The sequence below is a fragment of the Cajanus cajan genome, chromosome 6 (assembly GCF_000230855.2).
Source record: "Cajanus cajan strain Asha chromosome 6, NIPB_CcT2T_4, whole genome shotgun sequence".
Classification (NCBI taxonomy): Eukaryota; Viridiplantae; Streptophyta; class Magnoliopsida; order Fabales; family Fabaceae; genus Cajanus; species Cajanus cajan.
The window spans coordinates 44,476,757-44,491,948 of record NC_138522.1 but is presented as its reverse complement, the minus strand read 5'-3'; the positions used below and the strand labels follow the sequence as shown (position 1 = coordinate 44,491,948).

At 36.4% G+C, this 15,192-nt stretch overlaps 1 protein-coding gene across 1 annotated transcript; it reads right to left on the bottom strand.

The window, feature by feature from the left end:
- Positions 1-738: 738 nt before the first annotated feature.
- On the bottom strand, positions 739-14,269 carry LOC109797100 (uncharacterized). Its single transcript, XM_020357016.3, has 22 exons — positions 12,762-14,269; positions 11,965-12,080; positions 11,520-11,728; positions 10,307-10,426; positions 9,970-10,098; positions 9,768-9,893; positions 8,895-8,950; positions 8,712-8,811; positions 8,505-8,622; positions 8,202-8,414; positions 7,747-8,083; positions 6,192-6,285; positions 4,846-4,954; positions 4,323-4,594; positions 4,058-4,185; positions 3,681-3,915; positions 2,682-2,870; positions 2,276-2,562; positions 1,904-2,114; positions 1,544-1,786; positions 1,325-1,413; positions 739-1,242 (listed from the first exon to the last, which is right to left on the bottom strand). The coding sequence occupies exons 1-22, from the start codon at positions 13,586-13,588 to the stop codon at positions 1,095-1,097; spliced, it is 4,356 nt and encodes a 1,451-aa protein (XP_020212605.2). The 5' UTR covers positions 13,589-14,269; the 3' UTR covers positions 739-1,094.
- Positions 14,270-15,192: the final 923 nt, after the last annotated feature.

The window sequence follows — 15,192 nt, the reverse complement described above, 5'->3', positions numbered from 1 at the left end:
TTTAATTCCTTTAAAATAAGGGAATTTAGTGTCATCTCAAATTTTCTTATTCATTCTAAAAATTTAGTCCCAGACATTAGTTTCAAGCTAGATAAAAATAAACAAATCTCCTAAAGTACTTTTTATTAAAAAATAAAAATAATTAATTATTGAAAATACAATCCCAATTACATTCAATTAAGAATGATTTTAAAAATATTTTATTTAAATAGAATAAATTTAATTAAATTTACTAAATTTAAAAGACCAACAAATAATCTTTATTTTTCTTAGAAGCATAATTTAACCTAAACAGCAATTGAATCAAAATCTTATTTTAGTAATACGCAGCAACATTTAATGAAATCATTTATAAATTATCAAATCATCCACTTAATAAGTCAGTTATTATAATCTTAATGAAAACATTTGACTATTAAACTAAAATTACAAATTATAAATTTTATAAATTAACTAACAAACTACAAAATTCAAAATTCAAAATCTTGTATAAAAAATTAGCCGGCACAAATTCCCTAGCCTACCACCAACTACTATAATCGTTTAAATATTATTTCATCGAGGTGCGAAAACGTTAGGAAAAATTTAGAATGGAATTTTACGTAGTCTGATTGAAACAATATAAACCTATAACACGAACAAACCTACTAATTTGATACCAGAAAAAAAATATAAAAAAATACAACCGTTTTGGGGGGCGCGGGGGAAAAAACGCAACAAGCACAAGCCGATTGCCAATTGAACATAATAAAAAGGTAGGCATGAATTAAGATTTGTCAACAACTAGAACATATTTAAAATGTGCCTAGTTTACTTGATATATACAAAGTAGGGAAATTGAGGGTGAAAATGATTTTTTGATTTTTTTAAAAAGAACTATTGAACATTAGGTGTTACAGTAATGAATGACTCTACAACTTCTAGTTTGGATTTGTGTAGTTGTATTTCTCCCCACCTCGAGTTATCCTACCATCTCTATGTCAATGTTTGAGTTTGACCTATTCTAGATGACCGAACGAACATGTGATGGATCGAGAGAAGAGGAGGAAAAGGGCCAAAAAGTTAATGTTGAATATATGCTGTGAACATACCCATCATGACTGCCAGAACAGCTCAAAATCGTTACTATACAAGGAACGGTCTTGGATTTCCAGATTGGCAACATGCCAATTAATGAGTTGAGACTGGAATAATTTACACAAAACCAATCCGGCTGGGAAAATCCACCATTCACTTTCGTCCCTGCACATGCACACAGTTATAAATAGTCAGACTTTCCCATATAAGCCAAGCACCCTCTTAATGCAGCTAAGAATCCCCTTACATGATACTCCACGGCTGAAAGCTGGGGTGTTTTTTACTGGAAGACGATTGAGAGTTGTAATGTATATATCCACAAAGAAATGCAACAACCTAGTGAAAAATAACATAAGATCCCCAATTAAAACCAAAAAAATATAATCAATATGACTATATTCCACCCCAATAAATAAATAAAAGGATCAAATATCCCCAATCAACTGAAATTCGATAGATAACTCACAACATTTATGAAGGATGTAAGATTCCACAGAGCATAAAGACGTGCAAGGCCTGCAGAACGCCTTGGGCCATGACTAAAGAGAGCATTAATTCCGACAGGAAATGGGAGAATAATGCCGAAAGGTAATATAAACAACACGAGGAAGACGTCCATCAAAGAAATTGAATACAACTGAAGCAGGGTAAGTAATACTAAACTAAAATCTCCTAGAAGCAACATTGAGATTACTAATCCAACCAGATCCTGCAGTCAACACAAAGGAAAAGATAAAATTAAAAATCAGATATCAACTGATGCAAACACAAGAACTAGCAACTCTGTCCAGCAAATCAGTAAACTATCAATAGAAGAGAGATATACCTGATGCCCAACAGGTTTTGTATTCTGAAGTATAAAAGAGAGAAGATAAAAGATATCCCTCTTCTCGTCAAGCATATGCAAATTGTTTACATCTAAAGCAGCTCCATGCATTTGTCGCCTCATATAATTGTCCTCAATTCTTCCACTAGGGCTTGAATGAGTTCTGTTTCTTGGGAGCCCCAAAGGAAGTTCCTTTTTAACACTCTGGACCCTGGAAACCAAAAATTATATAAACAAACATAAAAGTATCAAGAATCATACATCAAAAAACATTCCACATTTCTCAAGAGCATAATCAGAACATCATTTTTTCAATTTTCTCATGGAGATGACATGACAATATTGTAGCATGCCATGAGTATAAACGATTACCGTGATCTGTCTTCAGTTCTTAAAGCTCCATCAGCACTTTCTCCAGTGCCTTGATAACCTTCCTCAACAGCATAAACCATAAGCCCATAGTGGCAGTAGCCACTACTTGTAGCCTGAAACCAGGCAAGATCGACGCGCACACCATGGACACTCAATGCAGGATTGGCATGAGTTTCAAGCCATCTGAGGACAGTTCGAAATGTTACTCTTAGTCGTCCACGGCGAACTAACCGCAATTGCGCATTCAACCCAGCAACCAATCTATACCAGGTTGTAGGTTGCACTGTCTGCAAATAACATTAAAAGTATGCATATGATTAAATTCCCCAAGAATAGAAAGAAAAAAAAAGGCATTTGTCTAAGTGCATGCATATAAAATTGAGTCCCCCAAAATCAAGAAACAAACCTGACTCATGAGGCTGGTAAGAATATTATCATTGTGAAGGGTGAATGGAGCCATATAACTTCCATCACCTCCAAAAGGCAATGACATTGGGAACCTTTCATGTAATCGAGGAGGAAGATCTATCCTCTTTTCATCCCCGCCAAGAAAGAAGTCCACATATGCCAGCATCAAGTCAGAAGTTGCATTTACCTACATTATTTTACAGGTCGATTAACATTATAACATATACTTACATCTGTTCTGATTTCAATTAATGAAAAGTTGAAAAGCTACCTTATAAATATTTGTTTTAATTACCATTTTAGTCCGTGTAGTTTCATCAACTTTACCTTTTAATCCTTATTAAAAATATTTCATTTTAGTTCATATACATACCATTTGTTTCCCATCAGTTCCTATAAAATGGTATGTATAGGAACTAAAATGAAATGCTTTTAGCTATAAGGACTAAAAAAGTAAAGATGAAACTATGGGAACAAAAAGGGTAACTAAACCTTTTATTCTTAAAGAACCAACTTTCATTCAAAATTACAATAAATATATGAAGCCTATACATGACCCTGACCATCAGGCAGGAAAGGGAAATATGAAGAAAATTTCATCTCCCACCAGCTATCAACATGCCTAATAGTTTTGAATTAATGATATCATCCTGTAACCAGTCTATTTATGAAAATGTAACCCGTCTATTTTATGAAACATAAGTGAATGATATAACCAGCAGTAATGAAATAAATTAACTGGCATCTGATGAAGATCACTGTTGGTTAACTAGAGAAATACAACAAACCAGGTCAGAAATTGAAATAAAAACATACCATTCAGTCATGTATCCAGTTATACATATTTAATGAACTCAACATTTACATTGGACCATATGAATGCAAATTAGAACAAGATCAAGATATGCACCTAAGCCAACACAATTCAGTAGCAAATCAATCCTACATCAAATATTTCATTGTTCACGGGTTTGACAAGTATATGAACAAGACAAACCTTGATCCCTTCATAGAGAGCTCGTGATCGGCAAGAACGAAGGCAAGCATGATCATATTCTGATCGAACAAACTCGCGTAAGCGTTGCAACTTCAATCTCCTGCGCCATTGTTGCCAGGACCATGCAAGCGGATAAGCAAGAACAGAAAGAATGCTATATATTGCTCCCTCCCACCATTGATAAGCAGCTATAGCATTAATCTCATCCACAAATGTATTGAACTCAGTCTCATAACTGCCATGTCAAATGTTGGAAGATCTCCATCTCAATATCATAACCAATTAAGTAATAACATAATTAACAAAATTAAAGACCTGACAACCTCAAATTTCAACCATGGGAACTATAATGATCAAACAGAAAATGTTTTGCTTACACAACATCCTGTATTTGCTCTGAAGGTGTATGTGGCAGATGCCAGGGCTCACTGAAAGTATTAGGTCCCATAAAATACATTCTGTGAACATGACTCTGGGACTCCTCAACTCTGTTAGTTTCCAACACCTAGGTAACACGTCATCATCATGCCATTAGTAAAAATTTCTATGAAAAAAATAATAGCTACTGTTAAGGGCATACTAATCTTAATTCACAAATATCAGAGTAAAGAAACAAAAAAGGAACCACATGGTGAGAAAAACCTCATTTAGTGACTCTAGGAAAGGGAAGGAGTGATCTATTTGAGAACCATGTTGGGTGGGTGCTGGGCCTGGTAATTCATCAACCCCAACAAATTTCATTCTTGCAACACTAAGCACCAATGCCAACAGGATCAAGAGACCCGTAAGAAAAAGGCCAAATAACCAAGGCCCACCAAATGTGTAAATTAATTCTTCAAGAGCTGTATAACAGTCAGGCATGTGATATCTATCCGAAACACATTGGTAGGGGCAAGGGGTTTCAGTAATACCACCTGCACAAAAGCACAGGACAGAAAATAATGCATCGATGCACCATATATTAAAATAAGATGGGTATCATATCATTTAGAAAATAATATGAATCAGGAAGATGTCACGTTATAAAATGTAGTCCCATGAATAAATAAATGAATGATAAATATACAAATCCTACAGCTTCCAAAATTTAATACGTCAAACTACATAAGAATAAAACCTCTTGCAAGCCTTTTTACACAATGATGCATTAAATTGTAAATTCTACCTCGGACTGAAATATAAACAGCACGATGAGGAAGCTCATTAACTGGACAATGATGACAAAGTTCTTTATCAGATCCAGTAACATTTTTGTAAGTCCCAGCTGGACATTCCTGGAGACAAGCAAGAAGTATAAAAGCCTATGAGTAGAAAATCAGAAGTAGAAGCATCAGTTAAACATCAAAAAATGGAAAGCAAAAAAGTAACATGAGAATATGAGGCAAATAGGGAAAAAGAAAGCTCCTATTGATTTGAGCAAGCCTCCTCTAATCCAGTGTTGTCAAAGCAATTGTCAGTCTAGGTGCAGAGAAAGGTGAGATTCCCATTCAGGTTTTTCACCAGTACCAAGACAGAGTAGCCTCACCAAGTTTGATGTAGCCACATCAGAATAGGCTCAGGCAAAGCCTAATGTACCAAAAGCTTGCAACTATGACATTACAACAAAAACAAAAACTGCTTTCGTATTTAAAACACTTCTAGCCAATGCATATGCAACTAAAGGGCGCACTGGATCCCACTAAGGCATGCTTAAGCTATAAAACTAAAGGTTTGTTATCAGTGTAAAAGACAGGAGGGGGTAACAAGCTCTAGGCTAATAACAGACTGCTGACATGGACTTTGGTGCAACTGTGTTTATGCATTTCGGGCCTTTTCATCCATTCCTCCATCTCCTGTCTGGCACAAAAGTTGATAACTACCATGTGCATTCTCCCTATTGTCACACTTAACAAACTTAAAATTGTGGCCTACTTCATGTTTCTAGCATGGCATGCTTCTTTGGGTTAGTTCATGTTTTTGCAACTTTGACATGACTTATAAATTGACCTTGTATAGTGGCACTCAGCTCCTTTGGAAAACACCTATTGCTGGGTCATGTCCATCAAGTCTCAATGCCCATGTTTAGTCTACCTTTCCCTGTTCTCTTACTCATTTAACCATTAGATGTTGCTTTCATGTCTGTTTGAACTTGATATATTAACATCCTTTCAAGAATAATCCCCCCAAAAAATATAAGTAAACTATCCTTGGATATACCAGTACATCACTGACAGAAATTTAATCAACATGCCAGACTCTCAAGTCTCATCAACCAACCACCATATTGAGGCTGAAATAAAAATAATGCATAACCTAAATAGTGATGATGAGCATTATAATCATACAATTATCCATCAAACATAAATTTAGCCATTAAAAGTAACAGATTTAGACAAACTACCAGGACATGTAGAATAAGGTCACACATTCAACAAATATGGAAATTCAAGATCAAAAGGGTAGCTAGAGCACATAAATATGGAAATAATATAACAGAAATGAGGGGAGTAGAAAGAAAAGTAGAAAACATACCTCACAAAAGGTACCGTACAACCCTTTGGGGCAAGCCTTCCCAGTTATTGTCCCATTTGCTCCAGAGCCACCCTTGCCCTTACCCTTTCCTCCCCTATCATAATCAGATAAAATAATGAAGTAATTGCCATTATAACATGAATACAAAAGGAAGGGCAGAAATGAAAATGAAATACAGAGCTTAAATAGAAAAAACTTCGATGGAAAAAATGATAAATTCATACAAAAGAAGAAATTTTCAAGTTTTCAGAAGTTTGGGACTGCAACCCACTGCAATCCCCTCCAACCCCAAGAGAAGCATGTCGCATCCTATCATTACCGATAGCATATACAAGGTAAAGACTATTTTGGGATTAAAAAGTGAGTTTAATTTTTATACACTGGCAGAGTAAAGATTTTTACATTACAATCAATAAGAACTCATCCTAGATATGATTTTTAAAGCAAATTATTACAAAAGTCAACAATATTATAATACATGGCAATTCATGATTGGAAATCCTTAGATTGTCAGTGTTTTCCAACTAAATTCCTAAAAGATACAAGCAAAAAGTTACCAGTTTATAACACCAAAGCAAAAAAAATGAAAATAAACAAGTTCTCTTCTAATTACAAACCCCACACTGAAGAAAAAGAAATACATTAGCCTAAATTTCATAACAGAAAAAGTTTGCTACAGATTCACAGACTTAAAACATTTCAGGATCTGAAGTGAGTGATGAACACTGGGTGTACCCTTCCACACAAGAGCAGTGTTTTAGGATCCAGTTTAAAGGGTTTGACAAGAGCAGAATGACCAAAAGTGCTAACTTGGCAACTATCAATACATCTCGCTGCAGCAGGGTGCACAAATCTTTAAGGGTGTTTTATTAAATTTGGTCTGGTATAGGTCATGTTCTTACTCTCTCTTGTTTGAGTTCTTCCCAAGGCTGTTTTAAGGAGCATCCATCTCTTATATGCAAAAGTATTGGGCAGCCTTGCCACTTCCCAAGTTTCCTTTATTTATTTTTGCTACTTTTTTAATTTTTAAACCTTTTCCAGCTCCTGAGGATGCCTTATACTTGTTCCAGATGAACCTATCTCTTTAATCATACTTCATTTCTAACAAAGAAAAACAAAAAACATAGTTAACTGTCTTCTCATAAAATTATTATTTTGCAAGGGGGCCTATCTAAGAAACTGTTACCGTGATGACAAGGAAGGAAATAATAAAAAAATATATATTCCTTCAGAGATACAAAGAAAAGATAAATAAAAAACAGAAAATAAAATGCAACTAACATCAATGGCAACATCAGCTATTTAAAAATAGCAAAGATAACATCAGTCATCAGACACAGGTTACAATTTATTTTTGGGATAAAAAGGCAGCTATATTGACTGAAAAAATGCATACTACAAACTCATATAGCTTAGCAACATTCTTCAACAGATAGACACTATAAGACACAACACCAAATGCTTTCTTGCATACTTAATTGCAGCCAGAGATATTATGCTAACTCAGAATTAGAACATATAGTAGAATTGCAGCAAAAGCTTGCAATAGACATACCAGGTCTGAATGTCTCCTTCCACACTAGCTATTGGCTGATACACATCACCAGTAGGAATGTCAGACCAATGAAAATGAATTCTTCCACCACCTCCACCACCACCTCCATCAGAACTGCTATATCCCCCCATACTAGAAAGCACAGCTGATTGCCCAATGGCAAGCGTATGGAGAAACAATAGTATAGTGCCACCAGATCCACCCCCAGGACCACCGGTTAAATTGTCAAAAATTGCAAAATTTTCATTTTTAATTGTCGGTTTAAAATTCTCTCCATCAGCATTTACAGAACCTTGAATGGACAAGCTCGACAAAGGATGCTCTAATGATCCAACAACTGCTCAACAGATAATACAACATAAGAAAATAAATTGAAGACGAAATCTTGTGGTAATCAACATCTTCCATTATTCATGAAGAAACATTAACTGACCCAAAAATAAGCTTAGGCTTACCTATGATACCACCCCCAGCTGTGGTACCAATAGAGCTGCCATTTCCACTTCCACTACCAAGTTCACAGGGCAGGTTTGGATTCCCATAAGAAATGCCACCTTCAATACAATTATCATCATCATAACATGCATCCCCACCATTACCACCATACCCACCGCCACTGCCAATACCATTACTTAGAATTTTTCCACGGCCCAAACCACCAGTACAGCCTGAAATTTATTTTTTCCACACAATCAATAAAGAAAATGCAGCTATTTGAATCAAAAAGTGACGACTACACAGACGATAAAGAAGCATACCCATTCCAGAAGCAGATATTATTCCAGAAGATTCAACAGTTATGGTTCTTGCCCTGTGGAAATGAACAACAGAACCTTTTATAATGCCTTCAACAAGTATGTCCTCAACTCTGCAGATCTAAAAAGGCAACATACAAATTTTCAAGTTTCAACATTAGATATGCAGTATAACCAAATGTATTACACCATCAATACTTTAAAAAGTACCTGAAGTGTGAATGCTAAGGATGCATTCACATTGCAATCTTCAGGTGGATGAAGTAATTCATTGGGGCAATCTTTGTTGTCACAGTAAAGCTTTGGAGTACTGTCAATCATAAGGTTATGGAAATTTAGCAGAACTAGAAACAACAAATCAACTAATAATGATTTGACAAGAAGCAAACATACACATCATCAGTTGTTGCATTCTCCAAAGGACCACGCAACACAGATCCAGGCCCAACCTACAAAAAATGTCAAAAGCAATCTTAAGTTGCAGAAGTAGGAATAAATAATGCTTAACAAAACACAAGCACATAATTATTATCACCAAGTTACCACAATGGTTTGATTTAAAAATATGGAATTAACAAGCACCAGACCCAAAGTGCAGGGAGAACCAAGAACATCAGAAGAGTGCAACTAAACCAACAAAATGGCAATAAGTGACAAAAACAGTTCATTGCACACCAAAAAAGCAAGCAGAAAATTGATTAGACATCAAATAAAGCACAAGATCCTGACTGTATATAGAGCTAATATCCATGCCCAGTAGTCATTATGATATTTTCCTTAGATAGTTCCTGTTATCATCATTTTTTTTAGCATAGACACAAAAGAACAGGTTCTTTGGTTTAGTTATAGAAATTTTGGAAGGCATAACAAGGGAGAAATATGTAGGTATGAGCTTTATATATGTATTGCATTGGGATATTGTGTTGAAGAAGAATGGTTAAAATTAGGAGTTCTCATTGACTTTAGATCTGCACTTAATAGATGTCTGTCTGATAAATGTTAACTGAAGAGCTTGATCATAATGTTTTGTTCAAAAGAATTATGTCTTTTGCCCAGAAGGAAAACTTCTTATCATTTCATTGTACTAATAATAACTAAAAGGTATTCACACAATTGACAAGTATTAGGTAGGATATACAATACTGTACTGTACTATATTGTTTTCTAAATAAACAAAAGATAAAATGAACATAAATCAAGCATTTAAAAGATTACAAAATCACAAAGACCAGTGGTCAAAATAAAAGTTAATAAACAATATCTCACATGAATACTATAAAATAGGGATAAAACCAAACGCTGTGCTTCAATCCAATCTCCTGGCCCTGATAAATTAAGAAGACCTTGTCCATGAACTCCAAGGTTTGCATTAGAATGTATCACAGAGGACCCCTGTCATGAAACTCAATGAGTCAAATGTGAAGACAACACATGCAACAATATGTCCAGTCAAGGAGTTGTTAAATACCCTGAGAACAATCAAATTACTAGCTTCAAGTAAAGAGGTTGCCACAGTTATATCTTCCCCACCATCTATGAGCATTTTTGAGTTCCACATCAAGAACATTTTTACAGACATGCGTAGAGCTCCATATACCTTTGTCATTCAAATCAAGTGTAAAGCATCAGAAAATGGCATTGTATCGTGACTAATAGCACAGTAAAAAATTAGTGTGGCCTATATCTGATATGCACATTATGTACAGTAAAGAACAATTCAAAGATGTAACAGATACTGGAAATAGGAGTCAACAATGTATCAAGACAAGAAATCAAGTAAATAAACACTAATGGAATCCAACTACCTTCATCACAGAATCACTCATCAACAGTTCTTCAGCCAATAACTCAAACTCTGACGTAGCATAGTGTCGAAGCCCAAAGCTCAACACCCCACCCTGCAAGATACTTATCTGTCCTTGCACCTATATAATGAATAAGAAAAGGAAAATACATTTGAGCAGATGCCCTCAGATGTGAATGCCAAATATTTTTTTTCAGAACAGATTAAAAATAAAACAGACCATGGAACACAATGTGAAGGGGGACAGGGAGCAAACTTTCCATTTTTCTATGGATGAAAGAATTCATTAGAAAGAAAAGCAAATATAGTCATAAAGTCTTCTAACAAAAATTAATCCAGACTCCAGAGACAGAAATGCATCCTCTAAGAAGCAGCCAACCCAGAATACTAAAAGGTAGCCAACTTCCCTATTGCATTGCTATCTAATCAAGACATTTTCCATTCACCCCTCCCCCTAAATACATCAAGAATACACACATATATAACTTGCATTAATATTAAGAGAGCCCCCTGAACTATAAAAAGAATGGAAGTCAAGATCAAGGGGAACAGCAAATATGGATTTAAAATGACAAATAGTTAGCTTAGAAGACAATATCAAGCAAAATGATTAAAGGCATATGAAAACACACACCAAAAAGTTATTGTCTTTGTCTTTGGTTCTTCATTGCTTTAACCTTCAATAGTTTTGACAGTGGGAGTAACTCATTTTGGCTCAACAGTTAATTAAAAAATATTTAGAAGTCCAAATTAATAATTGGAGTGTTGCTTTTCAGCACTTGGCTTCTTTGAGAGAATCAACTTTGGCAAGAACAATAATGACAATATAAAATACTAAACCTATGCATCATTCAGTACATCAAATGAAAGAGAGACGATTGGAAATTAGCAGGTACCCAACTGATCAATCTGGGTAGTGGATAGAAGTAGAACAACAGTAAATTCTGTTTTCAAAAATGTTCCTGGTTCAATCGGGACTAATTCTTTTCCTTTCATTAGAGGTACCCGAAAGTGTTTGTAAGCTTGTGTTTCGGGTTTACTAGTGAATTTCAAAGTTGATTAAAAAAATATTGACAATAGAAGCAAAAGAAAAATCAGAAAAGGAGAAGAAAAAAAAGGCCATCAGCAAACAAGGAAGAAAGGAAAAGGAGTTGAGTAACAGAGAATCGCCATTGGGATTATCCAACTAATTTATAAATCTGCATTTGACAAACCTGTACACGACTCCAAAGCAATGGAACTGTGGCCCTAGCCTTATTTCGAACATAAACATTAGTCCAAAGGGGTTGATTGGGAAACTCCAAGAGAAGTGTCTCTGTATCAGTTGTCATGTTATAGTTATCAACTATAAGGCTCCGAGGGACCGCATCATAAAGAGTCCCAGCTGCACCTGCATTTTCAGGACAGCCAAGGCTACTACCGCCTGAAATAAGAAATCAAGTGCACACTGCAGTCAGCATAATTGATGATAAGTTTGGAGTGACAACAAGCTAAACACAACAATAAAGTCATATGAGAATTTCAGGCCATCTAACTATAGGCCAATGCTATGGACTCATTCAACTAATTAATGACCTCTTGCCCTCCCTACCAGAGCTGTGCAAAAAAATAGGATACAGGTTGCTGAATAGCCTGGAGAGTAGAACATCAAATTCTCACCATGAACATAAATTTTGGGTTCATCATGCCTGCTGAACACCTCAACTGAAACTCTGCCACCTCCACCACCAGCAAAACCATTACCTCCACAAGCACTTATCATCCCATTCCCAGTCCTGCTCTTTTAATGAAAAAGACAGATCAATGAAAAAGCATAAAAACTAGATTCATGAAATGTACATTATGTTTCAATTGCAACCAAGAACGAGACTAACTTATAACATTCCATTATCAGCATTTAGCTAACATGTCAAGACATACGAACATAGGGATTAGGAAGAAAAGACCTTTCAACTATATATTTTATTTTATTTTATTTTTACATATACATTCATCAACTGACCATCGGTTCAGACATCTATAGCAGTTTCCTAATATGGGTTTATTGCTGGGAGTTTGAACAAATACCATCGCATTCATTGTGAAGATAATGAACATGTTCAGCCACATCTCAAATACAACAACATGGAAACACATAAACAGTAAACAAAGAACCTCAGATACAAGATTCCAAAGACAATAAATGCAGTAACTAGTAAGTTGTCATATCAGTCCTGTCCCTCCTTATATAACCAGCGAACATATAATGTTGATTTACAAAAGTTAACAAAAATCACCTCCATCATAAGTGTCCTAACAACTTCATATAAAACAGCCTAATACAGCAAGAATGAAGATTCCTAGATGCAAAGAACGGTGACAACAATCGAAAACAATTCTAATTCAACATTATTGTCAATTTTTTATGTTAACTAAAAGAAGGAAAAAATAAATAAATAAAAAGACAAAACTATTACATTCTGTAAGCCTTGATGTAGATGCTGCCTCCAGAGCCACCTCCACCTTTGGTTCCTCCATCAGCCCCATCGGCCAAAACAGTGGCATTCATCTCGACAACTTTATGAACAACCATCCTCACAAGCCCACCTCCCAATCCACCATAGTCAATCTCCTTGCTCGTCGACCCTCCACGGCTCCCGAAGCTAAAAGGGTTCTGCAGCGAAGCCCAGGAATACGCATCCCCTCCCCAAACGTCCTCCGGAAGCTTGGAGGTGTCGACGAGACAGCTGGCACCCCTCCCGCCGTGACCCCCGCCACCGCCCTCAACCCCCTGCGGAGTGCCACTGGTCTGAGGCGGAGGCTGCCCCGCCATACCCGTGGTGTTCACCACCGACTCGTTCCCAAAACCAGCATTCTCCGACTCTAACTCAAAAGCCCCGGTCACAATCGACGAGTTGCTACCTAAACTAAAATTACCAGTGACATTAACCGTTACCATGCACCCGGGAATCTCGCAGTGGAACTTCACCCCAGGGAGGATGTTAAAATTGCCCTTCCCTGCTATGTACACGTCGCGGGTGAGGTTCACGTCGTTCACAATCTTGCACGTCGAGTCCAGAGTCCCGACCCCGCCGAGATCGTCCACGCATGACACCGACGGAGGATGCGGCGGCGGCGGCGGCGGAGCCGGAGGCGAGTAGTCCTGATGGAAGAGGTTCCAATCCAAATCGGTCACCGAAGAATCGCCCTCCGACTCGTCGCTCGTGGACTCGCCGTACCTCGCGAAGACAAGGACGACGAAGATGGCGAGGAATCGGAGGCGCCGGAAACGAAATCGAGCCATTCACCGGCGGCGACAGAAGTCATCACATTGAAGGAACTGAGATTCGGATTTGCCAAGTGGAATATGATTCAAATAGCAATGCAATGACTCATCGCGGTTACCATAAAAAATAAAAATAAACATTAATAATAATAATAATAATAATAATAATTAAAATAAAACCCTAGCCTCTGCGTGTGTACGGAAATTCAATCTGGCTGAAAACCCTAGAAATCTCTGGGACGGAAGAAAGATCGAAAGGAATTGGAGAGAAGAAGCAGGATGGGGAAGAGCGAGCTTTATTTAATTATGGTGGTAAAGGAAAAGGGGGTGTTAGAATACGGTGAAGTTCATGTGAAGCCGCGTGATCTTTTATGGGAGAAGTTTGTTGGAGGAATCTGATTAGGCGAGTGCAGGGGGAGTATCTAGAAGGTGAGAGTTGGTGATAATTTCTCTGCTTACCGAACCTCACGCCGCTTTAAAGGAGCGTCAGAGACACAGCCCTAATTAATGAAAATAATTAACGGAGGAAACCCATGTGGAAATTGGAATGCGAAAGTGAAAAGCGACAAGGAGTGGAGGACACGCGCGTGGGAGAGCGGCGGCGCCACCGTGGAGGGGAAGGCGAATGAGGTTCCGCCAGCGGTGTCAGTGTGGGATTGTTTTGCGGGGGGTTTAGCTCACACGCATCACTTGAAAACTACTGGTGATGCTTATTCAAGATACACGCGTACGCATTTTGGAATTTGGATGTGCCCAACAAGCTTCCTCAGCCACCTGCTTCAAATTTCCTCTTGCATTTTTTGCATGGACTCTGCTACCAACAATGCCAGCATTTTTTTTCTAACAACTTCTACTCAAATTATTTTTAAATACATTTTTTTTTTATTTAAACAATAAATAAATACTTAAATAATAATAATAATAATAATACATTTATGTATAATAAAACATAGTTTACCACATAATTGGGGTTCCTCAAGTTTTAACTAATTTTTTACTAAAACCAAAAGTGGTTTGTTATTTCTTTTTGGAAAGCTGCAAGTACAAAAATATTTGAAAGGTTAAGCATTTGTCTTCATATTTACAAACCCATTTATTACATTTTATAATTAGATAACAAAATCGTTAAAATCAGAGATATTTCAAATGATTTTTTCTTCTTCTATCCAAGAGTTTTCATATTATAAAAAAATGGTGTGTTATCCTTGTCATTGATTATTGGATTCTTTTGTCTTTATCTTTAATGCACATTTTAGGTTTTACATGAGGAAAAAAATCATCTATTCTAAAAAAATATTGGTTTAGGGATGCTTTAGTCTATACGATTCGTGATGGAAGAAGCAAATTTTATTTTGCATGATGGAGATATGTCTAGTTTTTTTTTTGTTTTAAGTAAAAATAGGGACCAGAAGCCTAAACTACAAAGGAACAAATTGGAGTGTATCAATCTCCATTACATCTTTCATAAGATATTGCTTGCACCTTAAATGAAAATGGTCTAACCATTGAATACCAAAACTCTTATTATGAGCAACCAAAGTTAAGTAATCAATTACAATATTATACTCTTGAAATACATGCATTAGATTTAGGGACACACTATAGTCCCTTCGAAATCAATC